This window comes from Engraulis encrasicolus, chromosome 6 (genome assembly GCF_034702125.1).
Source record: "Engraulis encrasicolus isolate BLACKSEA-1 chromosome 6, IST_EnEncr_1.0, whole genome shotgun sequence".
Taxonomy (NCBI): domain Eukaryota; kingdom Metazoa; phylum Chordata; class Actinopteri; order Clupeiformes; family Engraulidae; genus Engraulis; species Engraulis encrasicolus.
The window spans coordinates 12054305-12072639 of record NC_085862.1 but is presented as its reverse complement, the minus strand read 5'-3'; the positions used below and the strand labels follow the sequence as shown (position 1 = coordinate 12072639).

The 18335-nt window shown below is 41.2% G+C and overlaps 1 protein-coding gene and 1 gene segment (V, D, J or C); both read left to right on the top strand.

Annotated features, from left to right (window-relative positions):
• The first annotated feature begins 8140 nt into the window (after window positions 1–8140).
• Window positions 8141–10412, top strand: LOC134450544 (immunoglobulin kappa constant-like). The segment is given in 3 exon segments: window positions 8141–8145; window positions 9050–9171; window positions 9754–10412. Coding segments are annotated over 3 exon segments (456 nt in total).
• A 2646-nt stretch (window positions 10413–13058) lies between these two features.
• LOC134450705 (uncharacterized) lies at window positions 13059–15124 on the top strand. The gene is made up of 3 exons (XM_063200652.1): window positions 13059–13101; window positions 13627–13922; window positions 14304–15124. The coding sequence occupies exons 2-3, from the start codon at window positions 13646–13648 to the stop codon at window positions 15020–15022; spliced, it is 996 nt and encodes a 331-aa protein (XP_063056722.1). The 5' UTR covers window positions 13059–13101; window positions 13627–13645; the 3' UTR covers window positions 15023–15124.
• The last annotated feature ends 3211 nt before the right edge of the window (window positions 15125–18335 follow it).

The following is an 18335-nucleotide window of genomic DNA, read 5'->3' as shown; positions in this document are numbered from 1 at the left end:
TGTGCTAATGTCTCGTATAGTCAGGAGGCAAGGCCTTTTTGAGACAGTCTGCAGTTGGTTATCATAGGCTTGTTATATATCATCAGGGAAGCCGACAGGGGGGGGACAAAGGGATGTCTTGTCCCGGGCCCTGGGAGAGAGGGGGGGGGCAGAATTGGATCCTCATTACATTGTATGTATTGAATTTGGGGCCCTTTCAGATGTCTTTGTCCCGGGCCTAGCCAAGGCTGTCAGTGGCGCTGTATATCATGAAAGCTTGGATTGTATAGTATACAGATATGACCATGTATTTGGTGTACCCATTTGCATAGCAACCTATTTGCATAGCAACGGTTGCCAGTTTGTTGTTATGACTGAAACTTCATTATATGTCCAAAATACCTCAAGACGTTTCAACCTTGAAGATGAATTTGAGTGGTAACCGTAATATATCTGACTCCCACTCCACTTTTCTTTTTTACGCCGCATTGTACATGACCCCACACTACTCTATCAGTTCCATGTAGTGGTAAACTGGCAACGCTTCTAGGGCCATTCTGCAATTGGTTATCATAGCTCATTATACAACATATTAAAGCTTGGAGTTTGCAGTATGGGATATTATGATATATTTGCTGTACCTATTTGCCTAGCAACGCAGGTAAAGGATTTTCCTCACCAACCAGCATCAATGATACAGTTTCTCAGTGATTCCATTGTGTTATCCGTGAATCCTGACTACTTATACTTATACTTATACTGTCCTAATATCAGTGTTGTGATGCAATACATCAAGAGGTTATATACATCTGCTACATATGTGATAATGGCCCATTTGATGTTAGTCTTCCAACCGAAATCATAGCAAATGTGTGAGAAATACAATAGGCCTTTAAACACATCGTGTCAACTTTAGTAGACATATTGTGTCATGTTAAATATGACTTAAAAATGTTCGGTCACTACATGTCAGACCTACAGTTATCTTAATTTTACATGTGCTTAGCAGCAGAGATGGGAAAAGAGTTGAAGTTGTACTCAAGTGAGCGTAGGCCTATCTTTCTTAAATCTTACTCGAGGGGTAAGTAAAAGTGATGTACTCATCCAAAATCTGCTTAAGTAAAGGTAAAGTAGTTCAATTAAGTACTTAAAATGTAATTTGAAGAAAAATAGTTCTTTGTTACTTTCAATTAGATGTCCTCTAGAGGCCTAGGCCTCTTTTTTGTTTTTTATGGCTCATTTTGTGACAGGAAAGGATTGGCAAGAGAGAGAGGCGGCAGCCTGGTGCCCTATCTATCAACGGTCCATTCCTAGTCCTTTTGAGATGCTCTTCATTTAGTGGTGTATCAGAGGTGTCATGATTTATAGCAAAATGTAAAAACTCTCTGTGATATAACACTTGAAGATCATGAAGAAGTTGAACATATTGCAAAGGAAGAGTGAGGGACAATACCATCAGAAAAGTGCAAAAAGCTCATTGATGAATGCAAAACTTGTTTGGAAGCTGTCATTGTCATTGTGCACCCAAATACTACTGGTGAGGACTGTATACTGACCATTCAGAAGACAAAAATATAATTTCAGCAGGGGATGATTTCTTGGCACACGCTGGGCCCCTTTGTACCAATCAAGCATCATTACAATGCCCCAGTCTACTTGAGCATTGTTGCAGGCAGTTAAATGGCTTCTTATGGCAAAAGGGGTAGGCTACAGCCCAGTACCCAGCCCAGTACCAGCCCAGCAAGGTGTACCTACGTGTACATCTTCTTTGTGTATGCATTTTTTCTTTCTAAAGTGGTATGTAGTATACAGTATACAGTGTACAGTTTTATGCATAAGTCAGTATACAGGTGGGATTTCAACCTGCAACCCTCTGATCTGATGTCCATCTCCTGAACCACTACGCCACAACTGCCCCATGTGCTGTTACAGTATGTGTAACATGGCTGTTATGTAACTGTATGAATGCCACAGTTGGTCCTACTCTCTACATTTACAGTGCATGTGCAGGGAGTACTACTCAGTGTGATATGAGGTTCTGCGCTATTGTAACATTAGCACACGTAGAGTAGCAGGGCAATAACAAACGCATTACATCTACTGTGACTACCAGGTTCATAGAGTTCAATGTTCAGCATGGTATCTTATTGTAATGCACTGTACTCTACTGAACTATCCTCTACTGTACCATACAGTATTCTACTCTATTTCACTCTGCTCCATTGTTCATTACTGCTGCTTTGGTCTAGGGATGGGTCTCAATGTATGCCTGGGAAGTGAGCTGCAGTTGCTCAGTTGGTACACCAACACATGTGAATACAGTACATGTATCCATGTTGCTTCATCGGTGGCATGGTGTAGTAGTTGTTTCAGCAGTATGAAGTTCAGAACTCGTGCTGTCTTTGCAAAGCTCTGATGACATTGTACCCCACTCTTCCTTTGCAAACCTCTTCATGATCTTCACCTCAAGTGTTCTTGCGGAGCGTTTTTAAATGTTTCTGTAAATCATGATACATGTGGTGCGATACATGATACAAGGCCTCCAGGAGGAGAGAAGTGCTGCAAACTCTCGAGTTAAATAAACAAGTTTTTAATGTGACAACTGCACTCAGGACCCGCCAGGTTAGTGGGGGGATTAATTAACCAGTGCTTTCCACCATCCTCTTCCATGACTGAGGCACCCCAATTATGGTACCGTCCCACTGCACTGCTCCCTTTCGGATGCCCTTTGGGGGCTGCCTCCTTGCACGGGTGAGGCATAAATGTAATTTTGTCGTGCGCACAGTGTGTAGTGTGTTGTGGAGTGCTGTGTCACAATGTGAATGGGTGTAGGAGTTAACTAGTTGGGCTTTCACTTCACTTTCACATGACTACTAAAAAGGGACAAGTTAAGGGATGAGTTTATGTTGTGTTTTTCACACAATTGATATGATTTCAGTTGCAAAACTAATATCAAAGGGGACATTATCACATATAGTTCTGGTATATAACCTCTGGGTGCATAACAACATTGATTTTAGGACAAGTAGTCAGGATTCAGACACCATATAACACAATTGAATCACTGATAAACTATATCATTGATACTGGTTATGGAAAATGATTTGCCTAGTTAACATTGCTCTGCAAACAGGTACACCAACTATATGATAATATCTGAATATACTACCCACTCCAAGCTTTCATATGGTATATAACAAGCTATGACAACCAACTGCAAATTGCACCGAGAGGTATTGCTTCCTGAACTTAATGGGAAAATGGCAAAACTGTGTTTTGAAAAAAATACCATGCCTCATACAAGACTGAAAATCACCCCCTAAACATGGGATAACATAGTGAAAGGATACATTTTCAGATTCCTGATACTCAAGACAATATTTTAGAGTTTAAAATAGGTCTCTCTGATGCTCCCTGATGCCACAGTATGAAAAGACAAGAGATGATATCGGCGAAAATGGAAAAAAATGTGTCTGAGTAAATGTTTGAAGAGCTGCAGGGAGGGCTATACTTATCCAAAATGTTCTCGAAAGGTGTCGGATGAAAGCTCAGAGACTCCCCTTCGCAACGATACCACACATAACAAAATTAACCATCCCTATATGTCTTAAACAAGGGCCAGTAGAAAGACAGGCACCCATCTTAAAAACCTTTATTTTTGATGGGGGGGTGTTACTTTAATGGCTGATAACCCTAACTTGGCTGTACTTCCAGAAGGGTTATCATACAAAAATGTTAACTTCAGACATGTATCTTTTCAAAAAATATAAGCAACCTTTGCCCCTCTGAGTGGTACCGACATCTCACCTGGCCCGTGGACTACTAGTGGTCTAACATTTTGCATCAGGGTGTCTCTTTCACTGCTGCTGGGCATTCTAATAGCACATATACTGTCTCTCTACTGTTGCAAAATGGGCTTTGTCCAGTGGCGTGTTTACCTATAATGCTGAGGGTGTAATTAAGTCTTGTATGTCCTATTCTCAGTCTTGTGATGACTGTATCAACTCGTCTGTCCCAGCTATCTGGTCTTCTTGTGGGAACTAATGGTTGGGTCTTGTACAGGAACCTCCCCTTTATACTTGCTACCCACTGTTACTCTTGATTAGGCGTTTCACCTCCTCTCTGCTTAGTGGCACCATCAAATTGCCTAACTCCAGCTTAAGGGCTTTTTTGGCCAGTAAGTCAGCCGCTTCATTGCTTTCCACTTCTGAATGTGATGGGACCCAAAGAAAACACACATACAGTCAATCCGGAAAGTATTCACAGCGCTTCACTTTTTTGACATTTTATTATCTTACAGCCTTATTCCAAATGCTACAAATGAATCTCTGTTGTCAAAATCCTACACAAATTATTCCATTATGACCATGTGAAAAACAAGTTGTCTTGACAGTTTTGAAAATGTATAAAAAATAAAAAACAAAGAAATCATTTTTACAAAAGTATTCACAGCCTTTGCTTAATACTTTGTAGAACCACCTTTGGCAGCAACTACATTCTTTTTTCATTTCGAAATGAAATGGGATTAAAAGGGAGGTCATCTGTGTGTGTTTCAACCTTTCAGTACATTGAAATTGTACATTTTGAGTCTGCACCTGGCTAAAATAGATGGGTGTGAGTTTTGAATGAAATCCTATGGAGAGTATCATGATCTGCTTCTGTAGTCACAGTGCATGTTGACATTCATGCTTCTTTAGATGTAATTCAGATTTCTAATGCTGACGGCATTCATACATCCCCAAACGATGTCAGTCCTACTACCATGGTTGACTAGCCGGATTTCACATGATGACAGTGAATTTGAAAGGTTTGGATTTGCGTCGTAAGACCACTCATTTTCGACACGCAAGAAACGTTATTTTAGCTTTTGTGCAAAACTCTGTTAGATACTAGGCCTACACGTGCACCTCACATATCTGACGTGAACCGAGGCACAGTCAACCCTGTCGCTGCACCGAGGCTTAAGTGGCTGCACGTCGGACATGCAATGTCTGTTGTGTAGTCCAAATAATTACATTTTTTTGCACACACACAACTCAAAAATCGCTTGCCAAGTGAATTAAGTCAACAAGCACATCATTGGTTGTTATTAATTCTGAGGCACAGCATAGGCCTATGTGTGATCTACGGGGAAATGCGAGATGGATCGGAAAATAGCTTTGATCAGTCCATTACAGCCCAGTCAAAAGTTTTTGCGTTCCCAGCCCCACGAGCCGCCTGGAAGGGGTGGAGACTCTGCATACTTCACGTGCGCATTTTGTCGCGTGTGGCGCGAGAACCATTAATGACGTCATCACTTGCGACAGACTATTCATACTTCAGAAGGCTTGTAGCAACCCAATGTAAGTAGGCTGCCGGATGTGAGTGCCCGGATATCCGCCCGAGTATTTCCATGCATTTGCATTCATTTCCACCATCAGGAATGCTTTGCGGTACCACAGCTACCCGATGTGAGTCGCGCTGTGTCGCCTGACTGTGCCTTCTACAATATGATTGTAGCCTACCGTAACAACTCGGCCTCGGCCCCCGACGCAAATATCCACCACACCACCACGGGTCCTCTGGTGTTGTGACCGGTTTAAGATCTTTTTTTCATATCCAATAATTGCACATTACGAGTGACAATTCCATCATGGATGCTTAAACGATATGTGCGAATGCAGTCATGTTGAATTTAGGGTGGCCAAACCATGCCATGTCATGAAGAACGTGCATCACATTATTTAAACAGCTCGTGTAAACAGTTATCCTGAGTGGCCGTGTCTTTTTGGAGATCGGAGGCTTGATGAGCAAAGAGATGGGAGAGAAATTAGTTGTGCGTGCGCACACAAGTCTGCACAATATCCACCGGAGACGAAGTTACTGGCTCCAATATTTCAGCGTCCCGTTTGATTCTGTACTGACACTTTTAATGTGCCTAGTTTCACGTGTTGTTGGCATCACCAAATAATCTGCACAATATGCGGCATAACTTTTCGAGTGCTACATTTAGACCGGGTAAAATATCGAGCATGGTCTGTCCCTTCAATAATATTAAGAGTGTCCCGTAACAACTAGGTCTCGGCCCCCGCCGCAAGTATCCTCCACCACGAAGGTCCTCTGATGTTGTGACCGTTTTAGGATATTTTCATATAGGCTAATACAGAAATAAGAGCGTGCGCGCGCGCCTCTGACTGTATCTAGACACGGAGGGAGAATTGCTCCAATATTTAGGCCTATATTCAGCGCCCAGCTTAATTCTGCACTGACACTTAATTTTAAATGTACATGGCACAATTAAATGAGCAGGCTATGTCTAAATGTACTAAGCAGACTCTAGTCACCAATCTGGCTTCGTTGTTTCGGCATCACCAATAATGGCAAAATATGCGGCATGGTTTCGCGTGTTGTTCTTGCATCACCAAATAATAACTACACAATATGCGGCATAGCTGCTGTTTTCTAACTCAGAGAGAAGGCTATGCCCAGATATTCTTTTAACTTGTAGGATATCCTGATGTTATGTTTCACTAATGTAAGGAGTAAAACTCAGAAACTTCCCGAGTGCTAGCTACATTTAGGCTGGGTAAACTCGTGACTTTAATGAAACGGGCTATTCCAGTGTCTGTGACAGTGCATCTATTTTAGACTATAGTCTTGTGCAAAACGTTTTATTTAACATTGCGAATGGGCAGGATGATTTGCTTAGACACGTACGTGCTTCAGAGCAGCTAGAACTGTGCAAGGTGACTGCTACAGTTTTCAGCTCAGTCCTCCTGGATAATAAACAAAATATTGCCGACGAGAAAGTAACGCCGTTATCTTTTGATGGATTCCCTTTGGGTGCCCGGTTGAGACAGTTTAATTAACCAAATCAATTCGGTTTTAAGTTGTAATTTCATTTTTATTATTATTATTATTATTATTATTTTGATGTTATTGGTCACCGGGCCTATTCTTTTGATTGGGAGATCAACTCTCTGGTGTCGCCGAAACGGCGATGTGCTGTGGGCTCTTTACGCACGGCACCCATGTCCCTTCCATCTTCAGTCAGACTCAAATCGGACCGAAATCAAGTAGCTGAGGTTAAACTGTCGTAAATACACGACCGAAATCGAGTAGCTGAGGTAAAATAGACGTAAATACTCGGGCGGATATCCGGGCACTCACATCCGGCAGCCTACTTACATTGGGTTGCTACAAGGCTTTCGCTCGCATTGTCGGAAGTGCCCTGTGCTGTTCATGACAGAAACGGCAGCGTGAGTTCTACGGATGTATAAAATAGAAAGCCAAACACGGCTGCTGTAGGGCTACTGAACGTCTGACTTGTGACTTACCACATTGAAACATATATTTTTTTGTTGTAGCCTACATTGCCAGATCATTCCAAGACCATGTGAGAGCATTGTTCTGGCGGCAGAATTTTTAAATATATCGCCGAACACAACGTGCTTCTGAACAAAGTAAACAATTGTTTCACTGAACAACATTTAAGAGAGAAGATAAAATAACTCTCTATGACATTTTATTATCCTCAAAATGGTGCAGGATCCATTCTGTAGTAGCCTACAGTAGTTGTAGCCTCTCTTCGCAACTCCTGCTTACCTGCATGGTCGCTGGTGGCGCACAACATGTTACAAAAAATGTGGGGTGCACGACGTCTCGACACGGCAGCTCGCGCCACGGCGTGTGACGTCGTTTTGGGTCACGTGATGGCGCGAGTGAGGTCGCGAGTGAGGTCGCGAGTGAAGTATGAAGGAGACTTACACCAGTCACGCCAAGTATGAATCCCCCTTAGGTGCCCCGTTGGCCACGGTGTAGTACGGGGGCGTTGCCTGAGGACACGAGTGGATGGAAAATTAACTCCCTTGCGCATGGTCATTGGTCAGTGGGTGCAATGGATACAATTTCCGTACTCCCTTGCGCATAGTCAGTGGGGGCGACACCATGATGGATAATTTGTTGCCAAATTAACTGCAGCTGTTGGTCAGCAGTAATTGCTGGGGGTATTAAGGACAGCTGACAAACATTCACGCTGTCCTATGACCTGTTCCACACCCCGACCCTCGCGGAAGTGGCATTGCATGCTTCCCTGATGCTTCCAATAGGCCTACTGACCTTAGAAGAAGAATACGAATTACATTTCCGTACTCCCCTCGCCATCATTTCGTACTACGCTGTTATGACGTGAGTAAGACCTCCTATTAGAGATGTGTCGTTCACGAACGAGCCGGTTCTTTTGAACGGCTCCCTGAAGTGAACGATGGGAACCGGATCACAGCTGGGGGAGCCACTCGACTGTTAATTCGTTAATTTTTCATTCATTTTAAGCACGTGACCTCGACCAGAGTAGGCTAATTCAATTTGGGAAAAAACACAATTGTTTGCCTCAAAGATTGGCAAAAACGGAATAATCATTTGTTGTTTGGGCAAAATTACCTTGAGGTGAAGTCAAAATATTACATTCTAAACACTGAATAAATAATTTAGAAAAAAGCCAAAAGAGCCAGTTTTTTCAACGGCTCTTTAAAAGGAACGAGCCACTAAGATCCGGATCCCATCAAAGAGCCATAAATCCCATCTCCACCTCCTATATATCTATCTCCCCTTGGTTCTTACCCTGCTAATTGAACCTTCACACTTCATGTCATGTCCTCCCTTTCAAGGGACGAGTGGCAACCAGACCGGGCTGCAGAACCAAGTTGTTGGACGGACATTTGATGGAGTATGGGGGGGCACCTTGGCGGGGGGTATGGGGGTCCTCCCCCAGAAAATTTTGTTTTTCTTAGATGCAATTTCCTGCATTTTAACCAAATTGTGGGCTCAGTTTCAGCTCTACGGAACAGTCGGCATACTTTTGTTTCTAAATATGGGACAATCCCATTATTTCAAAGGATCACTGTTCACTTATTATTTCACATTTAGGTCTACTGACAATGTCTAAATAGTGTAGCCTATTCATTTATTTGTTTATTAGGGCTATGGTGGTTAAGCAAAGGTGGAATTTTATCTTGTACTTTATATTTACTGTATTCAGAAAAAAAACTCATTTGTTGCATATTAATGACCATATCAGCATGTTTAGGTGAATAAACCCTGGGGGGGCACAGCAGCTTGGCTGGGGGGGCAATGCCCTCCAATGCCCCCCCGTGGCGCCCGCCCTACCGTGGACTAGCTACTTCGGAGGAGGCACAAAACTAACACTGAGTAACGGTAAGTGTGACATTTTCTTATATCCTGGATATATTACAGTAATATTTTTTAAAAGTTATTTCAATTAGTTTATGTAGGCATGTAAGCTCTCATATATTAGGCTTTTAAAAACCATGATAATAGTATGGGTACTGACTGTTTGGTCTCAGTAGCCTAAGTAAAACTAATCATACGTTGGTACGATTAATTGAACAAATAATTTAACACTTCAAAAGCTATTGGTTATATTGGTTGCTGTAAGATGTGTAAAATTATTTTCATCAAATTTCAACCTTTCTTCTTATTACCATTGAAAAATTTAATTACATTACATTTCATTATATTTTCAGTATCTATGCAATTTTTGATATATTTAGTGTGTTATTGAATCTACTTCTAAATATTTTCTTTGAAGAAGCAATGGAAATATCTTACTAATGTTAGAGATTATTACTTCACTTTTATTTTCCTTTTTTTCCACCAAATTTTCACATTCAAATGTTTTAACTGAAACGCTGGTATGGCTTAGTTATAAAATAACATAAGCAAAAAAAATGTATATGTTATTCTGCTACTGACTGTAAACTGCATGTTTGCTTGCAGCCCGTCCCCAATCCCCCCCTGAGCTGGTGGTGCTGGCCCCCTCCCAGGCCCTCTCCTCTGGGGACAGGCCTACTGTGGTGTGCCTGGCTCAGGGCTTCTACCCTGATGGTGCCACCCTGAGCTGGTCAGAGGATGGTAAAGAAGTGGCAGCCACTGGCTTCCAGACGGGCCCGTCTCAGCGCCAGTCTGATGGCACCTTCTCCCTCAGCAGCGTCCTGACGGTGCAGCTGCAACGCTGGCACTCTGGCCGTTCCTACAGCTGCCAGCTGCAGTACTCTGCCCTCTCCAGGCCTCTGAGCAAGGCTGTGGACAATGCTCACTGCAGCTAGACAGGCTACAGTGGACAACACTCACTGCAGCTAGACAGGCTACAGTGGACAACGCTCGCTACAGCTAAATGGGGACGGTGGCTTAACCCTTTACAGCCGGATAAGGAAAGTAGACAATGCCCCAGTCCTAACTTTTCTTATCTGCATGCATTTTTTTCAGGTTTTTCTCTTCTGAAAACAAATGTTTCTTTACTATATTTTCCTTTGCATATTGATAATGTTTTTTTTATAATTCTAGAGCGCTGTTGATACTTTGTTTTGGTATCACCATCAGTTACATTATACATTCCATGTTCTTCCCTTTTCTTCCCTTCCCTGTTTTTCAATAAATCTTGCATTTGGTCACTCAATTTTTCAGTTGTGTGTTTTCACATTACAGTATAGTTACATGACATCGGCACAAAGGTCGGAGACACCTAAAATGCTTCAGGCAGTGTATATGGTTTGAGGATAGAAAGAGAAACTGGTCAACATGATATGAATAGACATGAAAGGGGTTTATGCACCGTGAGAAACAGGTGTGCACAGTGTAAAATGAAATGGAGAACTGAAACCACCAAACTCATTTACATACGTATGAGCTATTGTAAGCTAGGCTATGAGTAGAAAAGGTTAGGCACACGATAAAAATATCTAGTCACACATTGATCAATGGCCATTTATAGTTATCATATTAATCCATACTGTATACTACCATTACAATTAAGACAAGCATAAGAAAATCCATCTTTTTATCTCTTGTCTCTTTACCTCATGGTGACAGATCATTATAATACTGTGAACATAACAGCACAGCAAAGAGAAGGCTTGAAGTCAGAAAGGTGCACCAGAACAGGGTGTGCGGGATGCAGGGGAACTCACGTAGGCGTGCACGCACACGCACACGCACACGCACACGCACACACACACACACACACACACACACACACACACACACATTCTTTGTGGGACTGTTGACTTGTTAAAATCCTCACCCTCATGTTAACCCTAACTTCTACCAAGACAAAAAATAAATAAAAGTGTCAAGCATGAAGTCTTAAACATGAAGTAGGCCTATAAAAAACATTGAATGCAAAAGAAAAGAGTTGAAAAGTAGGTGTACTCATGGGAAAAGCAGGTATTGTAAGGATGGTCAATGGATGCAGCAGCACACAGATGCACTCAATACCTTGACAACGGGCTCGTTTTTGATGGAGCAGTGATAGTTTTGCTATGCAGCACGCCATGCATTCTTTGCCAGTCTGATGCATTCTGGTTCTAAGCCCAATACCTGCCGTTCCGCACCAGGCACCGTTTTGAGGGAAAAGCCCAGATTGTGTCAAATTATCTACTGCAGTGGTTTTTAACCTGGGGTGCGGGCACACCCTGGGGGTGCGCCAGAGATTGCTGTTAGCAAACATTATAATTAGGCAAAATCAAAACCTGTTTTGGTCCCCATGTCAAGTTATTAAAGTATTGATTATGTCTCAAGCAAGAGTCATTGAAAGTTTGCCATCTTGAAAGGGTTGTCTTTTGACTTCATTGGAGTGTTAGCACTCCCATTTGAGTGTTAGCAAACATTTGAGTGCAAATCGAGCCACCTGTTCAAAGGATATCACACAGTCACGGAAAAAATCATCCATCCATCTCAGCCATTTTGAAAGTGTTGGACTCCAAAACCATTGATGTAGCCTATGAGCAAACAATATTTGGTGAAAATCCATCCAACCTTTTCAATGTCACGCTAACACGAGTTGCAGACCAGGCAGTGGACACAGCAGTGGATGCAGCAGTGGCAGATTAGCAGAGGTCGGGGTAAAAACTAAATATCCCAAATGCACTGCATGTCGGGTATGCAGTCCCCTCCAGAAGTATTGAAACGGAAAGCCAAATTCTCTTTGCTGAAATTATGTAACACACCTACATTTAAACATCAAGAAATAAAAGATGAGATTCTGGACTTTTTTCATATGCATCTTTTGGTGTCAAACCCAAATGTCTTTGGTGGACAACAAAAACATGAGCATTTGGCTTGCTGTTCCAATACCTTTGGAGGGGACTGTAAATGACTTTCAGCTTGCTACAGAGACCAGAGAGAGATTTAGAAATATTTAATAAATCGTCGAATACAACACCCTGAAGACAGTCCTAACTTAGATAAACAAATTTGCTTTCGATGGTGTCAAGCATGTGTGGTGGTAAACAAGTGAGTTTTACAAAAAAGGTGTATCCTCTCAATAACCAAGCATGGTAGTGGGACTGACATTGTTTGGGGATGCATGAATGCTGTCAACATTGGCAATCTGAAATACACCTAAAAGAAACATGCATGTCAACATGCACTGTGACTACTGAAGCAGATCGTGATATTCTCCATAGGATTGCATTCAAATCTCACACTAATCTATTTAAGCCAGATGCAGACTCAAAATTTAAAAGTTCAATGCAAAGAAAGGCTGAAACGCACACTGATGACCTCCCTTGCCATCCCTTTTCATTTTGTTTCATTTCGAGACGATTCGAGCCAACATAGCCCCTTCTCTACCGGATTTTAATCTGGGTTGTACTCACTTTTGTGAGTACATGTTCAAACATTAATGGCTGTATTTTGTTTTTTTCTGAGTGAACAAGAAATGTAAGCGGTTAAATATGTTGTTAAAAGGTCACTAATCATTGTGTCAAAGTTAAATTTCTGTAATGCTTTCCTATGAAAAGATATACTCAAAAATCTGCAAAACTGTGAGGGGTGTATTCACTTTCGTGATATACTGTATATTTCCTATTGATTATACATGAATGATACAAATGTGTTTAGACGTTGCTCTTAAAAGTATTAAAAAGATGATGAGAATGAAAAAGACAGTGAGACATTACACAATATATCTGATGTCTCTGAGGTCACGCATGTGGTCATTCATTGGAATGCTAAATCATGCAGTGTCACTGCAGGTTTGGCAATCCACTACACACGTTGGCTACTTTAAGCTGTTATCACTTGGGACACAGCAGAGACCTGCATTGTTCCTTCATCTGAACACTGGTAAGCAAAAAAAAAAAAAATGTAAATGTTCGGTCATTGTGATTTGAAATGCTGTGTAATGAAACATGCAGACTATGCATGACTCTAACAGTAAGTAGTAATAATAATAATAGCATTATACCAGTAGGCAAAATATTAATATTGTTACTGTATTAGTATTTGATTATTATTATTATTATTATTATTATTATTATTATTATTATTTCTGAAAATATTATTTCAATATTTTGGTAACCGACTAAAGATGCTAACTGACTAAAGATTTACAGTTAATATGGCAAGTGGAAAAAAACCGCAATAAATTGGAATGAAGACAACTTCAAAGTGTAATTGGAAAGAAGAATAAAATATGATGTATGAAAAGTGTATGTGCAGGTTGTTACACAGAATATATTTATATATTTTTTAAAATTAGAAATAGTCATATTAAAATTAAGACTTTTTTTTATACTTTTTGAACGAGAAGAGTGCCTTGCTGACCTTCCTTTCTGATGACCAATAAAATTCCCTTCTTTTAATGGCCAGATAGAGAATTCATCTTGCAATGGCGAGTACTGAACACCAGGTGTGGGTTGGCTTCATCGATGGCCTCCTTCCAGTGGTGGGATCTGTGAAAGAGGCTGTGGAGTGGGTTCTGGCTGTAGCTGCTGATGAAAAAGCTCTGGCAGAGGAGAAACTCAAAGTCATCAATGGACGGCTTGAACTGAAGAGCAAACATGAATTCTCGAGGGCTTCGTCAGGATATGCATCTGACAGCTCATCATCGTCATCCTCTTTACCCTCCATGAAATCAGCTGGTCAGGCTGCAATGGATGTGGAAAGTATGTGGCCTCCATCCCAATAAAAGAATACTTTTGTGCCTGCATTCGTATGACATAGTGTAATCTGCTCATTTGTTAAACAGATGTGGGCTCTACTCCCAAGATATTTCCTTTCACTTTACGTCTGGGTGTTCTGTTAGCTGTAGCCTTGTTACCAGACAACTCTTTAGCAATTAGCATCGGAGGTGGGTCATAAGTTTCAACGCATATTTCAAAGTTTAAAACTAAAAATGCAAGTTTAGTCCCACCAGAAATCATTAGTCCGATGGTACTCAGTTTTCTTATTTTTTTTCTATTAAAAAAAAAAGAAAACGTAGTGCCACAGTTTCCTGCTCTTCATTTTTTTGATCTGAAAATGTTTGATTGTATGCTGTCTGCCAGGTGTTGCTGTTACGGGCCTGAAGGACTACATCATAGAACCGCCAAAGGGAAAGGGGAAAGGAAGGCCACAGCCAGGGGGGGCACAATTGAGATCTAAGTCTGATCCGGCGCAACTGAAAGCGATTGAAGACAGGACACGGGAGAAGATCCATAAGATCAACCAGAACTTCGAGTTCAGGATCCCTCTTGGGGATGATGGTAACAGGTCTGATAGGGGAGAGCATGTTATCAACAATGGTGTCATTTCATTTTACCACAGAACTGTGGAGGATTTCACGAGGGAGTACTCAGGGGTAATTACTAGGCCTATTGGTATTGAGCCTCCCCTTCATAATGACATCCGTGATGCCATTCAGAATGTATTGGTAGTGGAGTTTAACGCAGATGAGCTGTACATCAATGCTAATGCACTGATATATGGTGAGTACAGTCGAGTGCTGAAGCAGGCCCTTAATGATTGGCTGTTACCAGCCCAGGAAGATGTTGAAGGAGCACAGGAGGATGTTGTTGCGCGTGTGAACCGCATTGTACAGATCATGAATGACGAGCAGGCTTATGTTGATGAGATGGCAAGGGACAAATATATTGGGAATCAGAACGAGAGACGAGTTCGTGTTGAGACTATCAGAGGACGGGTGGTAGATATGTTTACCAATTGGCTGCACTATTTTCAACCTGCTAAAAATGAAATTGACATCGCATTTGGCCAAGTGCACTGAGAGGATGAATAGCTTAGTCAAGGATTTGTATAGGATAGAAGTTCAAGCAAATAATTGTTTTGTGAACCTATGACATGTATTAGGCTTAAAAAGGATTTGGTTAAGGACAGTAAGGTAGTAGTTCATACACCGCGCTCTTCCGTGTGGTGAGTCGCACTCGGGTTCTTTTCTTCTTTTTTATTTTATATATACATAGCAGCAGAAGTGTAGACAAACGTTTCGGCTGTTGCCTTCGTCAGTAAGGACAGTAAGGTGACATGTTGTTAAGTTGAATAAACATATAAGCCATGCTCTTTTCGTGTCAATTATGTTTAGTATTTGTTGATTATGCTTTGCTTCACATAAAAATAAAGTGCTTATAGAGCACAAATAATAAAATGGGGTTGTGTGACTTTGTGAGGATGACATTTGATGTAACTTGTGATACGTACGTGTAACTACTACTACTACTACTACTACTACACTCTCTCTCTCTCTCTCTCTCTCTCTCTCTCTCTCTCTCTCTCTCTCTCTCTCTCTCTCTCTCTCTCTCTCTCACACACACACACACACACACACACACACCACACACACACACCACACACACACACACACACACACACACTCACACACTCTCTCTCTCCCCCTCCCTCTCTCTCTCTCTCACACACACACACACACACACACACACACACACACACACACACACACACACACACAGTTTAGTACTTTTATTTGGATCTCACCAAGAAGGCAGCATCACAAGTCCAAATAGTGATGGAAGCAAATGTCATAATCAGTAGGGACTGGTTAGAATCATAGGGTCCTATGCAATACATTACAGGTCAGAATGGCCTGGTTAATGTCACACACACACACCCACGCACGCAGCCACGGATGCACGCATGCACGCACACGCGCACACACACACACACACACACACACACACACACACACACACACACACACACACACACACACACACACACACACACACACACACACACACACACACACTTGACCATCTCAGATTTAGACAGAACAGATGACCATATGGGTTGCTTGTTTTAGACAGAGCAACCATGACACTAGATAGGCCGGTAATATTTGCATACAATATTCCATGTTAACACATAAATGATAGGAAGGTGTTTGTAGGTAAGATATCTTTTGGATCACGGTACAATAAAAGAAAAAAGAATTTTGACCCTGGCTTTATCAGATTTGAGTTTTTGCATTTTGAAAATGTGTGCATATTTAATTAGATAGTCTAATTACCATATTTAAACCTAACATTTTAGAACACTTGCAATAACTTTTTTCTCTCATATATACGGGTAAACCGGGTAAAGTTTCGGGTAAAGTCACCGGGTAAAGTTTCGTGGTGACATCTGCAAATTAAAAATGTTGGTCTATTCACCTGTAGTGTCTCTACCGATCCTTATTGCCTCTGGCAGCCATGTTGAAAATAACCTGAATTCTTCACAATGCTCTTGGGGCTGAGCCTTTTTTCTAAAACCATAGTGACACCCATGTTGAGTAAGTTATCGACGATAACTGAGATGGACATGGGCTGTTACTGAAATAAATCATGCAGTCTCACTCTAAAATCGAATAGTTACCGCAATGATTAAATTCGTTATGAATGGGAAAATTCCACTTGGACTAGGCCTACATGAAAAGGTGGTTCTTCTCCACCATTTTGAATTTCCAGAAATAGACCATTTTAACTGGAAAACTGGCTGTACTTTGGTCATACAAGTATTAGTTGATTATTTAGATCCAATTTGGCAACAGGCAGCACAATTTCAATGAGTAGCATAGAAATACCTACTCAGTGCACCTCTAGTCAGACACAGCACAGTGGTGCATGTGATTTTTTGGGGTGGGGGGGGGGGTTATATCTGGTATATCTTTATTTTTATCTAAATCTAATCTAATCTTTATTTTATTTTTTTAAAATATTTTTTTTATTTTTTTAGTTTTTGTGTGTGTTGTCTCCTGCGGAACAGGCATCCCACCAGTAGGCAGTGTACGGTCGTTCAATAGACTACCAACGACCAAGATCACAGTCCTCTAACGTGTCTGTGTTTTAACTTAAAAACGAATTGCTTGATAAACTTTTCACACTTTTAAACAGTCCCCAAATAGTTCGTTTGGAATGCTAAGACCCTCCTAAGACTACAAACAAAGTTATGAGGAACTTGACAATTTATTATTGACTATTGCAATTAATCAACATTGCATCAATGTGCCATTTTCTTGTTGGCAAAACCTGAGGTGTCCTCCTATCTATGTGCCCTCCTCTTTGTTGGGTCCATTATTTGCATCTGATTCTCATCATGCATGTGAGAGCTGCATAAACAAAGTCATAATAAGCAACATTTATTTGAAAAGTGTTATCTTCAGGCTTATTGGTTTTCTCAATAAGAAATGAATCTTTATGAAATGTAGTCTGCAAATATGGGCTAACTAACAGATAATCTTATGTCATTTAAAAAAAAAAAAAACACTGAAGGGTGGCAATGAGAGCAAGGCAGGCGCCTCACCCCACAGTGCTCCAGAAAAATGCAGGCCCTGTATGAGAGAAATGTTCTCCCATCCTGTCACTGGAAACTAAATATCTGCTGTGGGTGTGAGTGCGTGTGTGTGTGTTGGAATTTTGAAAAACTGGCCCTCTGGGACTTTTAATTGAGTACCCCTGTTCTATACTAAGAAGCTGGTTCAGGAGTAAGGCCTTGTCCACGCGTGTTACTAGCGCCACCTGGTGTACACCTGTGGTAAACACACATACTACTAAAACAAAATAACACACCATACTCCTGCTTTACCAGAGGTGTCAAAAGTAACAGTAAAAGTAAATTCATGGTGTAAGTACAACACTAGCATATGATATTACATAGCTGTTACACCATTTACTCTGAGGTAGATAGACTGTGCTATTACTTGAAAACACTAAAAACCCATCAAGAAGCCACCACAAATTTGATCCAAGCAGAGCAGAGGCCAGCTGATCTTAAAACAACTACACATGTCTGTGTTAAATTTGAGTGGTTCTTCCCTAAGTTTGTAGGTCACTATGATCATACTCTGTTTGAAGAGATTAGTGTCTCTCTGTGTGTCTTTGTTTTGGGTTGCTGAAGACCATTTGGCAAGAATACGATGTGTCCAAGCCTGATCTTCCGAATAGAAAGTTGTCCATATGTGCTGCTATCCATAAGTGATATGTGTTTTTATGATTTGTCATTACTGTAGACGCGGTGACAGTGTCTTTCTTAACTAGGCTGAAGGATGCACTGTGTATTTTTTTGTAGTTAAGCGGGCGTGCAGAGCA

What these genes read in the sequence shown, in the direction of transcription:
- LOC134450705 (XM_063200652.1), top strand. Translation starts at nt 13,646, where the DNA reads ATGGCGAGTACTGAACACCAGGTGTGGGTTGGCTTCATCGATGGCCTC. An exon ending in GGCTGCAATGGATGTGGAAA is followed by an intron (nt 13,923 to 14,303) that starts GTATGTGGCCTC and finishes GCTGTCTGCCAG; the next exon opens with GTGTTGCTGTTACGGGCCTG.